The sequence below is a fragment of the Heteronotia binoei genome, chromosome 3, assembly GCF_032191835.1.
Source record: "Heteronotia binoei isolate CCM8104 ecotype False Entrance Well chromosome 3, APGP_CSIRO_Hbin_v1, whole genome shotgun sequence".
Lineage (NCBI taxonomy): Eukaryota > Metazoa > Chordata > Lepidosauria > Squamata > Gekkonidae > Heteronotia > Heteronotia binoei.
In genome coordinates, this window is record NC_083225.1 from 141273225 (window position 1) to 141290097 (window position 16873).

General features: G+C 39.6%; 1 protein-coding gene across 1 annotated transcript; it reads right to left on the minus strand.

Annotated features, from left to right (window-relative positions):
• Positions 1-694: 694 nt before the first annotated feature.
• Positions 695-14829, minus strand: LOC132568972 (T-cell receptor-associated transmembrane adapter 1). The gene is made up of 6 exons (XM_060235158.1): positions 14633-14829; positions 6964-7077; positions 4166-4202; positions 2838-2908; positions 2319-2377; positions 695-1046 (listed from the first exon to the last, which is right to left on the minus strand). Exons 2-6 carry the CDS (start codon positions 7073-7075, stop codon positions 831-833), a joined length of 495 nt encoding a protein of 164 aa, XP_060091141.1. The 5' UTR covers positions 7076-7077; positions 14633-14829; the 3' UTR covers positions 695-830.
• Positions 14830-16873: the final 2044 nt, after the last annotated feature.

A 16873-nucleotide genomic window follows, 5' to 3' on the forward strand; every position in this document is an offset into this window, starting at 1 on the left:
TTAAAAAAAATATTTCATAGTGTTTGCCCATGTCTATAAAGTTTATATCTCTGCTAGGTACCTAATCTTAAACAGGTAAACACATTGCCCAGCTCGACATGGCCCAACAAGTTCTCATTTATGTTAGACCCAGCCCTCATAACAAATGAGTTTGACACCCCTGATTTAAAAACAGATGATTAAAACCAGTTAAAAGCAAACAATGAAATGCATATGTAAAAACACACAAACAATTAAAATCAGCAACCAAGGCCATTTCAGTTCTACTAAGTGGCCTGAAATCAGATTGGAATCCTTGAAATTCTCTGGGTACCACTCATTCAGTCACTATGCTCAGAGGAGGATATTTGAGACTAGTCAGTAAGTATTCAACCCTTTTACACCTGGGGATATGTGTAAAGTGCCATAAAGTTGCAGCTGACTTGCAGCAACCCCAGCAAGGGGCTTCCAAGGCAAGTGAGGAGAAGCAGAGGTAGTTTGCCATTGCCTTTCTCTGCAGTCTTCCTTGGTTGTCTCTTTTCTAAGTACCAGCTCTTCTTAGCTTCTGAGATCTGTTGAGATCAGGCTATACCATGACACCTTCCCTCCTGGTAGGGGCCAGGAAATGTGTTTGCAGGCACACTGATCTTGCAGTTGTAATTTAATTTAAATGTACTTTTAAGCTCTAATCCAAATGCATCCTTTACTACTGAACTGTAATTGCTGTTACTGGCTATTTATTTACACATAGTAAAATTATATATTTCATCAACTGCAATAATTTGGCTTAACCATGTCCCAGCTGAAATTTGGCACTTGTAGTGTTAATTGAACCAAACAAACTTAAGGGATCATAACTGGCAGGAAGAGTCTTCAGAAACTTTGTTTTCAATGCTCAGCTGTTCACTATTGAGATAAATACAGGTGTCTGAGGGTATGGAGCAGTTTCTGGTAAGCTGGTCTTCATCTGATTCTAATGGAGGATATTTCTTTTTTCGAAGGTTTTTGTGTTTTCTTTTGACACTGTGATCAAGGGAAGCATAGCACATCTGACGCTCAGCTGCTGGCTGAAAATAAATTTATTTGCATTAATAATCTGGAGTTGATTGTGTTCTTGATCATCAGGGTAAAAAAAAAAGCCTGAGGCATTAAAAATCCCTCAGTTGTAATAAAGTACCATACTTAGCCACTGTTCATTTGTCCCATTTACATGTGACATAGCTGCACTGTGCCCATTTACTAAGTTTAACTCCGTTTAATAGAACTGAATATCAAACAAGATGAAATGCTAGGACATCTGTATCTGGATCTTTCCAGATGTGTTAACAAGATCAATTGCAGTTTTGAGCCAGACCACTCGCCTATCAAGATCAGTACCATCTACTGTGAATGGCAACAGCTCTCCAGGGTCTTTTCAATCACCCGCTACCCGGTCCTTTTTAACTGCAAATGCTGGGGACTGATCCCGGGATCTGCATGCAAAGCAGATGCTCTGCCTCCTTGAAACTATGCATGACTCTGATTCAGACAAGGAATGTGTTGAAGGCAAGAGATTTGATCCTTAATCCTCATATGGTTTCACCTAGGGAAAGCAACACGTGCACACTGTTATTGGTCTTAGAAGAAAAAAATAAGGTAAAACAGGCCACCTTTTTTTCTGCTTTCAGGTTTAATAACAATATCAATTTTGATGGGTGAAGCCATGCAGGATGGAAAGATTAAAGCCTCTTCCCCCCCCCCTCCCCATTGGGTCACAAACTGGACTGACTGCAGCTTTTCTAAAAAGCTGTGAAATATGATCAAGGATCTCCCAGGGACTTGTGTAATTTGTTTCTCAGTGTCCCAGGAGCAATAACAGCAAGCAATGCCATAGGAATTCAGACCTTTTCTCAGATTTCTTTGCTATGAAAAGTATCTAATCTTGAGGTAGGAGAATGGAAGAATGGAAGTCCTTCGGCTACACACACATTATTTGCTCCCTAAAATGGAATTATTGTTCAGGATAAAAGCTTAGACAAATTAAGGAATTAAGTCCTTAAAGGACATTTAGATTTAGTGCATTCTGCCCATAAACACTGAAGTTTGATTGTTCAAATGTCATTATTTTCAATGGCACTTTGATGTGTTTAGTATATCCTTCTGTGTGCAGGAGGTTCTTCTTCCCAACCCCTCTCTTGTTTTCCTCATGCTCAATTGTAGATTCTCTCTTTAACTCAACTAGCTGGCTAATTAGCTCCAGGGCAGTATGCTTTCAATCCCTGTATTTAAATACATGCAAGACACACTGATTTAAAATGTCCAAGTATGAAAAACACACTCTGTTGTATCAATAATAATACCTGCACTTCATTGTTGGATGTCTGAGAATGGGCGTTCATTTGTTCATAGTAACTTTCATCTGGAGATCAAAATTTAAAAAGTGAATGATGCTGCATGTGATTAAAAGTCCTGACCTAAAGAGGTGATTCAAAGTTATTTGGCATGGCATTGCTAAATATGTGATACAGTAGACATAGAGTACGGCCCCGGACTATAACAATATTATGATGGAACATGCTCAATATGGCATAGTTAAAACTTAAAAAAAAAATTGCGTACATAAAAGACAACTGTGCTCCTTACAGCCTTCTGGCTCCTCTTGAAAGCAAGATACACATAAGACAAAATTTATTTAAAACATTTATTTGCAACCTTCCTTCTGCTTGGAGCTCAAGGCATCTCCATAAAATACAATACATAAAAATAAATAAAACCAAAATATAAAAGCACAGTTTAGAACTGCTAAATACTTCCATTGCCCCCATAAATGAAATAATAAGAGTTGTTATAATAAAAGCAAATGCTTAAGCACAACTTACTTAGAATATCTTGTTGATGGTGAGTGAGGTTATCATAAACAGGGCATTCTTCAGTATAAAATTCTCTGTGGCTATGAAAGAAAATTTTAAAAACTAGATTGAGGTGGATAGCCATGTTGGTCTGAAGCAACAGAGCAAAGTTTGAGTCCAGTGGCACCTTTAAGACCAACAAAATTTTATTCTGGGTATAAGCTTTTGCATGCATGCACATGTCTTCAGATCCCTGAAGAAGCATGCATGCACATGGAAGCATATCCCCAGAATAAAACTTTGTTGGTCTTAAAGGTGTCACTGGACTCAGGCTTAGTTTTAAAAGTTGTTACTCATACAGGGGGCTTATGTTTACAACACAATCTTAACTCAAGGTATACCCTCCTAAGATTGTTCACCTCAGTGGACTCGTGTGTGATTTTATTTAGGATTGTACTAATAGCCTATTATTCACTAAAAATATTTTGAATAAAGCAGCAATTTTAAATGTTTTTTTTTAAAAAATAGAAAGTCACATTAGCAGTGGACTAAGCAGAGTTACACCATCTTAAGTACATTGACTATCAATGGAAGGTAATTCTACTTCTGATTGCATAGCAAAGTAATTTCATCAAAGATAGTACTTTCTATGATTCCAGCAGAAATCATCTAAAGGGAGGGCGGGGAATCTGCTGCTTTTACAAACATTGTTTGGTTCATAGTCAACTATGCTGATATAATAAACTATAATAGTTTGTATGTTCTTTGCCCACAATGTTATTCCCAAGAGTCTGCTGACCATCAAGTACACTGCAGGGAGCAGAGTGTGAGATCTATAGTGGGAGGGAGCACTGACATAAATACTGCCCCCCCCCCCCCCGTTAAGAAAGCTTAAATGCTCTTAAGCCTTCAGAATTTTATATAGGCTGATTACAAATCAAAGATTTCTTTAATCGAGTTACAGTCCTGGAAAATGCTAACCATGTTTTTAGAACATTATTAGTCATAGTCATATATAACAGGTGGTCTTCATCTGATTCTAATGGAAGATATTTCTTTGTTTCAAAGGTTTTTGTTAGGGTTTGTAGAATCTTTCGGGCTCAAAGGTTTTTGTGTTAGACACTGTGATCAAGGGAAGCATAACACATTTAATGCTCAACTGTTGGCTGAAAATAAATTTATTTGCATTAATAAACCGGAGTTGATTGTTCCACCTTCTTATTTTTGGATTAAAAACTAATTGTTATCTAACAGAGAAAATAGCAGACAGAGCAGTTTGTCTATCCAGACATAAAGCAAGATTGTTAACTGACTAATGAACTGAGTTAAAATATAAACTATGATAACATTTGCCCTACCTTGGACTGTATTCTGGAACATCTTTGTATGCTTTATCTGCAAAAATATGAACAATTCAGAAACACTTTCACATAGACTTCCCAATCCCCAGGTCCCAGTGGGGGATCCCCTGGTTTTACAAGCTTCCCCACACCTCCAGCCAGCCGGCCGGTGGGGAGAAGCCCCGCTCCCACAGGCCCCACCTACCTCTAGAGCTCCGAAAGGTTTAAAAACCTGCAAACAGGTCCCATTTTAAAATGTGTGCGTGTTTCTGTTGTTTGTGTGCCTTTAAAGTTGAGCAGAAAGCTGGAAACAAGAAGCACTTAATGGGGCAGCAGCTTCCGTTTGTTTTGCTTTCATTTTCAGAACAAGTAACCAGACCCAGTAAGTGTGTGCGTGTGTGTGTGTGAAAGAGAGGGAGGATTGCCAATCCCCAGGTGGGGGCAGGGGATTCCCTGGTTTGGAGGCCCTCCCCCCACTTTAGAAAGCAGAGGGGGAGGGAAATGTCTACTGGGCACTCTATTATTCCCTATGGAGAACGATTCCCATAGGGAATGATGGAGAATTGATCCTTGGGGGTCTGGGGCTCTAGGAGGGATGTTCTTTGAGGTAGAGGCACCACATTTGCTGCATAGCATCTGATGTCTTTCCTCAAAACACCATCCAAGTTTCAAAAGGATTGGACTGGGGGGGGCAATTCTATGAGCCCCCAAAGAAAGCACCCCTATCCTTCATTATTTCTAATGGAGGGAAGGCAGTGAAAAGGTGTGCAGTCCCTTTCAATGTGATGGTCAGAACTCCCTTTGGAGTTCAGTTGTACTTGTTCCAACCTTGCTCATGGCTCCACCCCAATGTCTCCTGGCCCCACCCCCAAAGTCCCCAGATATTTCTTGAATTGGACTTCGCAACCCTACTTTCACATAAGGTTGCCTGGTGCATTTATGATCAAAACCAGGCATTTTTTGATTTGTACCTCAGTATCTCTATTTTTTTCAATCACTATACTACATCAAAGAGATGTTTAACTATTTCTTCAGCTTCCTTCTGCTCAATCATTAAATATAATTTCAAAGGTTAATTCTAATATAGTTTACTGCTTCCCAATTCAGACCATTGGTTTATCTAATCCAGTACTATTCACTGTGATCTCTCACACCTGATTTCAGTGTTCTGTTAAACTGTCCTTTAAAGAAACAGAACACTGTGTATGCAAAGAGTGTGCTATATGTCCCTTGCCTTATATTTCTACTATATTATATATATCTGCTGATGTATATCATTTAAATTTTAAACCGATGAATCTAAAAACTGATAACATTTTTATACCCAGTTATAGGGTTGCTAATCCACAGTTGGGTTAATATATCACAACCAAAATTATAGTAACCGAATAACAAGGAATATATTGGAAAAATGCAATTCATACAAATAACAGAAACAGTACAAAAATAATCAATTGGAGTCGGAACAACAATTCCCAAAAGTACATCAAAATACATCAACGGAGTCCCAATGAACAGGAAGTCGACTTGATTATTCCTGCTTTGAATTTTCTTCCAGCAAGGGGTGCTCCATAACAGAATATCATGACCAAAGGCAACAAGCTCAGAAAAATATGAATGTGTTCATAATTAGCAAGTGTGCTGCAAAAACATCACAAAAATCTTTTTCAGTGTGTCAATAAACTGCACTTCAAATTCCCAATGGTCAAAAGGGACTGAAAGTTTCCAACAAATTTCAAAACAGCACTACACTCCAAACAGGCTCAAGGAAGAAAATTCGAAGCAAGAGTAATCAAGTCAACTTCTCATTCATCGGGACTTCGTTGATATATTTTGATGAACTGTACTTTTGGGAATTGTTGTTCATACTCCAATTGATAATTTTGTACTGTTTATCATTTGTATTAATTGCATTTTCCAATATATTCCTAGTTATTCGGTTACTATAACTTTGGTTGTGATACATTAATCCTAATAGTGACCTATCTCCCGTTACCACAATCCCCAGTTGGGGGCAGGGGATCCCCTGGTTTGGAGGCTCTCCTCCCGCTTCACGGTCATCAGAAAACAGTGGGGGGAGAGAGAAATGTCTGCTGGACACTCAATTATTCCCTATAGAGACTGATTCCCATAGGGTACTAATGGAGAATTGATCTGCAGGTATCTGGGGCTCAGCTGTATTATGAGGTAGAAGCACCAATTTTTCACATAGCATCCGGTGCCTTGTCTCAAAGCATCCTCCAAGTTTCAAAATGACTGGACCAGGGGATCCAATTCTATGAGCTCCAAAAGAAGGTGCCCCTGTCCTTCATTATTTCCAATGGAGGGAAGGCATTTAAAAGGTGCACAGTTCCTTTAAATGTGATGGCCAAAACTCCCTTTGGAGTTCAATTATGCTTGTCACAACCTTGATCCTGGCTCCACCCCCAATGTCTCCTGGCTCCACCCTCAAAGTCTCTGGGTATTTCTTGAACTGGACCTGGCAATCCTACTCGTAGTGCTTTGAGAGCTGTATAATATAGCAAGATTGAAATACTCTGAATATGTAACTCAATTTATCTTTGCTTGTATATTCATTAACACTGACAGAAAATGCCAGAGAATTATTGTGATTTTATCCTTGAGTGACACTGATGTTTGGGATGATACATGTTTTAGATATTATATTAAATTACTGAAGTTACTATTCCATTAGTAAAATATGATTTTATAAAAATCCAGTTAAGGACAATGTATACTGTGCTGTGCAAACTCATTTTCCTTTATTACATTTTCTAACAATCACACTCAAAGATCAAACATGCAATCTCTCTTACCTCGTTTCTTTTCTTGCATGTAATATGAAATATTTTTCACCAAGGAAATAATCATAACTGCCGTTATGAAAGCAAAACCTATCCAAACATAGGTACACTCTGAATTTCCCATTTCTGTAACAGAAACATTCATGCATATTTTTAAGAAATGAGCATTTTTATTCCAAAGACTTCAGTTCAATACACATTTAAGCATGTGTTGGTCCCACTGAAATAATCAGGCTTTCTCTGTGTTAAATGCTATTAAGTTGCTTCCAATTTATGGTAGCCCTATGAATTACATCAGACTTTAGCTGAACTTAATAATGGCTTTGATTACATTCTTAACCAATCCAGTGATGGCCATGAATTTTGCAAACTAGTGGTTCAGATTCTGGTTCTCATCAACATGACTCTCTGTTCAGTTCAATAGGATCCAGATGACAACTGGGATGCTGATATGCAATTTTATCTGGTACCCATCCACATCACTTACAGAGGTGGACTCCATAGATGGATTATGCTGTACAGAGGTACAACTTAGTGACTACCAAATACCCAAGAGTGGAAGCCCATCTTTCTTGTGAGGTGAGGCTGCCATTGGAGATTTTAAAAAGGAAGGAAGGAAGGAAGGAAGGAAGGAAGGAAGGAAGGAAGGAAGGAAGGAAGGAAGGAAGGAAGGAAGGAAGGAAGGAAGGAAGGAAGGAAGGAAGGAAGGAAGACAGACTAGTGATTTCAGCCTAAGCAACAGAAATGTCTGTAACAAAGGCTGCAATCCTAAAAACACTTACCTGGAATAAGCCCCTTTGACAAAAAGGCACTAACTTCTGAATAAATATGCCTAGGATTGTACTGCAAATCACTAAGCCCAAGTGTCTATGAACGTAACTGTCTGTATTAAACTGTTAGCATCAGAAACCTATAACTTGAATAGGTAGATTTATCTTCCATTTAAGAGCCTTTCACGTCTTTATAATAAGCCCTTAAGTAATAATTTCCTTTAGCTACCCCTTTCCATCTTTAGCCATCATAACACACATACAGCTGGGGTTGCTAAAAAAATTAAAGAATTAAAATTTAAAGATTTTCTTCTTCTTCTTGTACAGATGGCAGCAGCTGGGGCAGTAATTTCCAGAGAGAAAACAGTAGCGGAAAATGGGGTGGAGGAGCTTTTAAAAAACCATCCTATGCAACTCCTTCCTTCCTCCTGAAATTACCAAATCCAAGCTGTTTTTTCACCCCTTCCAAGAAAAAAGAAATATGGAATATAAAAGCAGCTTGAGGGTGGGGTGAGGGATTGGGGGTAAGGGAGGTATTTAAAAATTCTTTCACCACTCTTGGTGATCTAAAGTTGGCAACTGGCAAGGAAACAATGCCCTACCCCTTTTCTTATTTACTTATGAAATGTTGAACTTTTTATATGTGGAGTAAAACACTGCTAGGTTTCCAAAATTTAGGTAGGAGAGAAATATTTTGAGAAATAAATTAAACAAAATATATGTATTTATTACAAGGTGCACTGAAATTAAATTTCAAATACATTGGTACAATCCGCCCTGGAAATGGTGAATATTTGAAGTCCTGAGTCTATATAACCTGATGTATTTTGATATTTCTAGGTTAAAAGCCTTGAACCAATAAAAGAGGACCAATAATTCAAGATATCCTGGTTGACAACCTTGAACCACATTAATACCAAATCAAACACATTATGGCCTGCAAGACCTTCCTCAGTGGTCAAATTAATCTCCAGGGCCACGGTCAGACGTACATAAAATCCTGACATGGCCATGGATGCACAGATCTGGCTTTCTTGAATGCTGCTGTTTTCAGTGATAGAACACAGATTGTTCATTAGCAAAATAATGGAATTTGTGCCTATTGAAATGTATACTTACACATTTTGCAGAGGCAATTAAATTTTATTTTCATATTTTTTTATTTTAAAATGGTGCACTTCATTTCTCAGTATTATTTTCAAGTATCCACTGATATAGCAGTGACTTTTCTAAGGACAAAGATGAAGAAATTTCCATCTACAAAGATGACTTTTAAATTGGTTTTCTAATAACACATGCATTACAAAAACTCCCCTCGAGTTTTTGCTGGATGAAATTATACAAAACATCTCTCAAAACAGTTTATAGAACTTTAAAGCACCTTCCCATTTCTTTCCTAGCTATTAATTCGTATCACATTAATTTTGCTTACAAGCCAAGTGCAAAAAATGTTTCTCTAACACAGAAACAGAACTGACTGTAGAGGATAAAAACCAGCCCAGCAATGGAAACTGTCTGTACACCTGAAATGCTATCTTGCAGGTAGAGGTTCCTTGCTGGTTCACAAATCATTTCCCAACTCTCCTCTCCTTTGCCAATTAATAAAAAAACAGACCTTAAATATGTATGAAGCCCTGTTCACCCTTTAGGGTGAATGTCTATACATCCCATATGAATGGACAGATGTATCCACCTCTGTAAGAAACAGCCAATAGCCAGTACCTGGGTAAATATATGGGAGGTTTAAATTACACATTCAGCTGTACAGGAATCGAATGAAACACGACAGTTATTCAATATAGAAAAATCAGATGTATGCATGTATTTATTTAATGTATTCTGCCTTTTCCCCTAAGGTTGTTACTCTCCAGGTGGGGGCCGGAGTTCCCTGGAATTACAACAGATCTCTAGACGACAAATATCTGTTCTCCTCAAGGAAACAGCAGCTTCAGAAAGTCAACTGTACGGAATTATATCCCTGCTGAGCTCCCTCCCCTTCCAAGACTCTGCCCTCTCCAGGTACTTCCATCAGAGTGCTAGAAATTTCCCAAGTCAGAACTGGCAACATTTTCTCGCCAGTGGTGACTGACTCAAAACAGCTAGTATTGTTCTTCTCTCCTGTCTTCTAGCCTCACAACAATACTGTGAAGTGGGTTAGCCTCTGAGTGTGTAACTGACCAAGGTTACAAAAAAAAAAACAATGTTAGAACCTGGGTCTCCCAGATCCAAGGTCAAACAGTCTAGCTACTGCACACACATTGGGTGCATTCACACTACACTAAATAATGCATTTTGTAACTGGGTTTTTGCTGTTTTCACACAGTAAACATCCAGTTGCAAAATGCATTATTTAGTGTACTGTGAACGCACCCATTTTCTGCACCCAGCCAGTTTGGTGTAGTGGTTAAGTGTGTGGACTTTTATCTGGGAGAACTGGGATTGATTCCCTACTCCTCCACTTGCAGCTGCTGGAATGGCCTTGGGTTAGCCATAGCTCTCACAGAGTTGTCCTTGAAAGGGCAGCTTTGTGAGAATTCTCTCAGTCCCACCTACTTCACAGGGTGTCTGTGGTGGGGGGAGGAGGTAAAGGAGATTGCGAGCCACTCTGAGACCCTGAGATTAAGAGCGGAGGGTGGGATATAAATCCAATATCTTCTTCAAACTGTAGAGTTTACAAGGCTACTGCCAGTCCTATAGGAATGTTGACTAGTAGTGTTGGTTGGTGATGTTAGGTTGGTAGCAAGACAAACTACTCTCTAAAAAACTAATAATTTATAAAGCATACAAGCAGAAATCATATAAGGTTGGATCTTGTGGATCCATTCCACTAATGGTGGAGCCTTCTCAGGCACAAGGAGCTTTCTTCCAGCAGAAGAGGCCATTGCATCTAGGGAAGGTTCTTTGAGTGAGAGGGAGGCTCTTCACATATTCTATAAAACTACTGACACACTCCATCCAGGGATTCTGTGATCATACCAACAGGCAATCACAAACCTGGCAGAGGAGATATCAATGTGTTTGTTGATCCTGAATAATAATACTTTATCTTGCTGAAACTGATGGGAGAGTTTTTGGAGCAAGATATTTTTTAAAAATGCACTGTTAGTGTCTTCTGCAAAGGTACTAAAAGTTCCTACCAAGGTTCATTTTCTGTGTTTGTTTCCACATACTTTAAGGCATATATTTTATATTTTCTTTATTATGTTTCATGTTTATCACATGCTGCTTAAGGTTCAGACACATTGAACCCTATCCTTCTCAATTTTTGTTTTAATCATAATAACCATGGAAACCAACAGTTAAAACCAGATTTGTATTGCCATAGGCTGAACCAATCATAAATAGTTAATAGTATGTAAATACACATGCCTGTGTTTTGAACAATCCATGCTGCTGAATTGATAATTACCTCTCTGTTTTCTACATTCCCCTTTTCAGACAATTGTGATATAGCCTAGCTGTTGGGATAAATACTATACCTGAATGCTAAACCTGATGCTAGAAAAGACTGAGAACTGTCTGTGCCATCCCAAGCAGAGTTACACCTATTTAGGTCCACAGAAGTCAGATGGGTTAGGAGACTGTAATCCTACTTCAGATGGCACTGTCTCTTAGTATCCAGATGGATATTCCTCCAACTAGGGTGTCAGGAGGAGTAGTGGTACTAAATTCCATTCTTGGGCACTTATACCCTATAAAACTGCACATAAGGAAGATTTTTGAAAGGCTTCTTTCACATGGTGTTGGAAAATTAGACACAGCTTACATAATTACAAACTTAACATATATCTGTAATCAGTTTCCATTGTCATCTTTGTCTATATTTTTAAAATACGAGCAGGGAAATGTCATGTCAGAAACATCCCTAACTGTTCATCGCGGGAATAGCACAGGACTTCAAACCTGGTACTTTATTAGTGGCTATTTGAACATCAGCCTATTTCATTTCCTCCATTTTACATTCAGGTGGATAGCTATATTGGTCTGAAGCAATAAAAAAGTTTGAGTTTAGAGGCACCTTTAATACTCATGCAAACGAAAGCTCACACCCAGAATGAAACTTTGTTGGTCTTAAAGGTAGCACTGGCCTTTTTGTATTTCCTCCATTTTACAATCATTTTAAAACCCTCTCACTATTTATGGAAAGACCATTTTGCCACATCATCTAAAGGAAAACATGTGAATACTATTGGGTGCTCTATGCAGTGTGTCTTTTGTTCTAAGGCTTGTCTGATAATTGAAGGGAGGAGGACATAAACAGAAGCAAGGAGATGGTGTTGCTCCTCCATTTACAGAAAGAACAGACTAAAAGGAGGTTTACTCAAGTAGCAGATGGACAATTAACAAATAGAAGAGGAGAAGATGAGAGATATTCCAGAGCGATATTCCACCGCCTCGCTGGTGTCGGAGTTGGGGGGTTGGCCTTACAATGGCTTTCCTCCTTCCTCGAGGATCGGGGACAAAGGGTGGCAATCGGGGGAGAATTCTCCCAGAGAGTTACATTACATTGTGGGGTGCCTCAGGGAGCAGTTCTATCCCCGATGCTATTTAATATCTATATGCGCCCCCTTGCCCAGATTGCCAGGAGGTATGGGCTTGGGTGTCACCAATATACAGATAACACCCAGCTCCATCTGCTTATGGATGGCCGGCCTGGATGCGTCCCAGGGAATTTGGACCTGGCACTGCAGGCTGTGGCAACTTGGTTAAGACTGAGTGGGCTGAAACTGAATCCAGCAAAGACAGAGGTCCTTTGCTTGGGTCGGGGCGCTCTGGGAGGAGAAATATCTCTCCCGGGTCAAGAGCCTGGGAGTTCTACTGGAGCCTTCATTATCAATGGAGGCCCAGATAGCAGCCACAGCCAAATCAGCCTTTTTTCACCTGAGGCGGGCGAGGCAGCTAGCTCCCTTCCTGGAGCGTCGGGACCTGGCAACAGTGATCCACACAACGGTCACCTCGAGATTAGATTACTGTAATGCCCTCTACATGGGGCTGCCTCTGTGCCAAACCCGGAAGCTGCAGCTAGTGCAGAACGCGGCTGCCAGATTACTGCTGGGGCTCCCAAAGTGGGAGCACATACAGCTGGGACTGCGTGAACTGCACTGGCTACCAGTCACTTACCGGATTCGTTACAAAGTGCTGGTCATTACCTTTAAAGCCCTATATGGCCGAGGACCTGCCTACCTTAAGGACCGTCTCTCCCCACATGAACCCCAGAGAGCTCTGAGGTCAGCAGGGAAGAACCTGCTGACTATCCCCGGGCCAAAAGAGATAAAACTTCAAAGTACCCATAACCGGGCTTTCTCTGTTATGGCCCCACAGTTATGGAACCAACTTCCAGAAGAAATGCGGGCCCTGCGGGACTTGGAGCAATTCCGCAGGGCCTGCAAGACCATTCTTTTTCTAATGGCCTTCACAGACTAGACCTGCTAAGTAAGTTCGCCATCTAGGTAATAGCACAATATAATTTTACTGTTTTAGAATTTTAATAGTTTTTAATTAATTGTGATTTAAAATGTTCTTTTGTATTATGTATACTGAACTCTGTTGTTAGCCGCCCTGAGCCTGCTTCGGCGGGGAGGGCGGGATATAAATAAAAGGTATTATTATTATTATTATTATTAGCATTGAGGAATACTATGACTGATAGCTTCTCAGGACTCATACTAGGAAAGATAACATTCAGAGGTACTTCTGTTCATGACAGCAGGGTAGGGGAAAAAACTGGGGGTGTGGGGGAGAGAGATATCATATAAAGTAGTGTGAACAGCAGACACTAATCCCATTGGAAATCACAGAGGACTGCATGAAAAAGGCCTGTGTGTTAGGATTAAGAGAGAGGAGGGGTAGAAGGCTTAGGTGTTCTGAACCTCTCAGGAACTAGAGCACTCTGAATTACAAAGGTATGGAGGTATGTTTTTTTCCTTAGTCCAAACCAAGCCAGTCAAGGAATAAACTGCAGACTTAATTCTACCATTACCGAGGAGACCCTCCCCCCCCACCCCACCCCCGCAAATATCCCAATTAACAAACAACATAAACAAAGTGCAGTACCACTGACCCTTACCAAAGACAAATCCACTTAGTAACTGTTACTGTGTTAATAACTGTTACTGTATTAGTAACTGAATAATCTTGAACCAGGGCTTGAATTCAGCAGGAGTTCACAGGAGCGCAGATCCTGAACCTCCAGCCAGGGTCTGCATACGGCAGTTCTCTCCCAACTGCACATAGATCCCAGGGCATATACAAATGAGATATGCTACTGAGGTCCTGCACCTTTTTTCTACAAAATGACCCCTGAAGTAAACTAAACAGTCACCTTTATGCCCTTTCAAGACAGATTTGAATATCTGAAAACTGTTCTTTATATGGCAGTTAATTAGAACCATTAACTGTGTTCTAAATATTCACAGTGCATGCTCTAAATGGAAAAAGGCACAGGATAAAAATAAAAATCCCTTAAATAATGTAGTAATACAAACTACATGTTTCCTTCCTGACAAATCTTTTTAAAAATTAATTGTTTATTAATTTTCCGAAATGAAAATAACAATATGGAAACAGCACAATGTAATATAAGTGCAGCAAAGTTGCAAATACAGCTTGAAGACTGGTAGGCAATGTTGTAAGAAAGATGAAACAACTTAATAAATAGCTATAACAAACTCTTAGGAACTGCATTCTTCAACTTGTCAGCGTTTTCCATAAAGTCAAGAAAAGGAAACCATCTTTCCAAGAGATGATTGAAAAGTCTTAGTGAAAGACCCCCTTCTCCCTTCAGTAGAGATTATCTAATGTTTTTTATATTGATAATAATGCCTAATTATCAGGGTTATTATTAATATAAAATTTGACTTTGCAGGAAGACAGCCTCTATATGCACACACAGAATTGCTAAAGATACATACCTTTCTTTTCTATTTTTTGCTGAAAGAACAAATAGGACAAGATGAGGTTCAAGGCTGACAGTGTCACAGGCTTTGAGGACTTGTGCTTCTTGACCCAACTATGAGTTGATCTGGGAACTTAAACTGCAGTTTAAATGTTTGCAGTTACAAACAGGAAACAGTGCAGACGAAGCTTCGGTAACCACTATGGGATTGAAGCTGAGACATTCTTCTTTTTTGTTCTTTGTAAGGAAGAAAAGATGAATTTGAAGAGTTATGTTTTTAAAATATGACAGTGAAAGTCATCTGTGATCCAAACTCTCTTGTATGAAGCTTTTCACTGCCAATTCAGATACATGATTACGAACAGAAAAGAAAAGATGTATGATAAAGCCCAACCTTCTTCTCATGTTAGGAATTAGGTCTCAGGAGGATTTTTGTAATCTCATTCAGATTGCACATTTTTGAGAGTTGCAACTCTTTGTTTAGGCAGCAATGGAATACCTTGGGATCTTATTATTATTTACTATCAAAGTCCCCATCATTATGATGAAAGGGTGGGGGGGTGGTAGAACAGGAAAAGTACAATGCATTGTAAAATATCCCAAAGCAGGAGCACATAGTGCATCTCTGCACATAAAGGTGAACAGGAGCCAGTTATTTAATTTATTTACACCTGAGCACATGAAGCCGTCTTGTACTGAATCAGACCATTGGTCCCTCAAGATCTACTTAGTATAATATACAGTACTGCCTGCTCAGTTTTTCTACTCAGATTGGCAGCAGCTCTCCAGGGTCTCAGCTGGATTTCTTTCACATCATCTATACTAGGGCCAGCCCTAAACTGTCTGGCACCCTGGCTAGGTTGACTTCTGGTGCCCCCCCCTGACAACATCACCAAGTCACATGGGGGGCACCCAACTGGCACCCTAGAAGGCCAGTGCCCTAGGCAATTGCCTAGTTTTCCTATTGGCAGGGCCAGCTCAGTCTATACTACCTGCTCCTTTTAACTGGAGATGCTAGTGATTGAACCTGGGACCTTCTGCATACCAAACAGATGTGCTGCCACTGAGTTATGACCCCCTCGGGCCACAGTCCGTCCCAATAACTTCATTATTAATTTCATTTAGTCCCCGATTACTTCATTTGTATTCTGTTTTTTACACTGAGACCCAAAATGGATTATTGCAGAGTATTGTATTGTTTACAGAGTATTGTATTGCTTGTGGAACATATTATGCTGGTTAATTGCATTGTTTTAGTGTACTGTAATCTAAAGGCATTTCCAGTAATTCCTAGAGGTGCATGATGTTACTTCCCAGTTTTCCTAGAAGTGGTTCTGTTTCCCTCCCATTCATGTCCCTGGCGCTCTCAATATTCTGCTAGTTGCTAGACTGTTCAAACAAAAACAACAAAGCAATTGTGTGGCCAAACAAATCACTTAATATCTTGAACAAATTTACTTCCATAACCTTCTATACAAAAGTATCTTATGCAATACAAAGTGCCACAAGGCAACACTTAAATAATCTCAAATATATTCACCGCTCCGTTCATTTTTGGAACTATCATGGTTTGACCACACCGCAGTGGTTTTTTACAAGACTCTTTGGACTTTCAGATTATTTATGTGTTGCCTTGTGGCACTTTGTATTGCATAAGATACTTTTGTATAGAAGGTTATGGAAGTAAATTTGTTCACGATATTAAGTGATTTGTTTGGCCACACAGTTGCTTTGCTGCTTTGGTTTGAATTTTCTACTGTGTTCTGCTTTATTATTGTTCACATTTAGTTGCTAGACTGTGCCTGAAAACCCTACATATAGCAAACAAACAAGCAAAATGGATAACAATAAAATCCAATATTTCACTAAAACAGCTTAATACAGGGGTGTCAAACTCATTTGTTATGAGGGCCGGATCTAACATAATTGAGACCTTGTTGGGCCGGGCCATGTCGGGCCAGGCCATATATGTACCTATTTAAGATTAGGTAGCAGAGATATACACTTTATAAAAGACACAGACAAACACAATTAAATATTTTTTTTAAAAAAAAACCTTTCAAAATGCTTAAATCATTAGCACTTGTTGGTTTTAAGGGTGCTTTCATTGTATTTCTCCCATGGGATTCAAAGTACTGGGCAGAGGAAGCTCTGGCTCTTTCCTTCCTTCCCCAGGGGACCAGGAGGGGGAGGAGCCTCAGCCAATGGAGAAAATAGAGGCTATGCTTTATAGCTCTTGTGCAATTGAGCAAGCCTG

Coding starts and splice junctions, on each gene's coding strand:
- LOC132568972 (XM_060235158.1), bottom strand. CDS start 7,075: ATGGGAAATTCAGAGTGTACCTATGTTTGGATAGGTTTTGCTTTCATA. Junction 4,203..6,963: donor CATGCAAGAAAAGAAACGAG/GTAAGAGAGATT, acceptor ATATTTTTGCAG/ATAAAGCATACAAAGATGTT. Junction 2,378..2,837: donor CCATCAACAAGATATTCTAA/GTAAGTTGTGCT, acceptor TTTGATCTCCAG/ATGAAAGTTACTATGAACAA.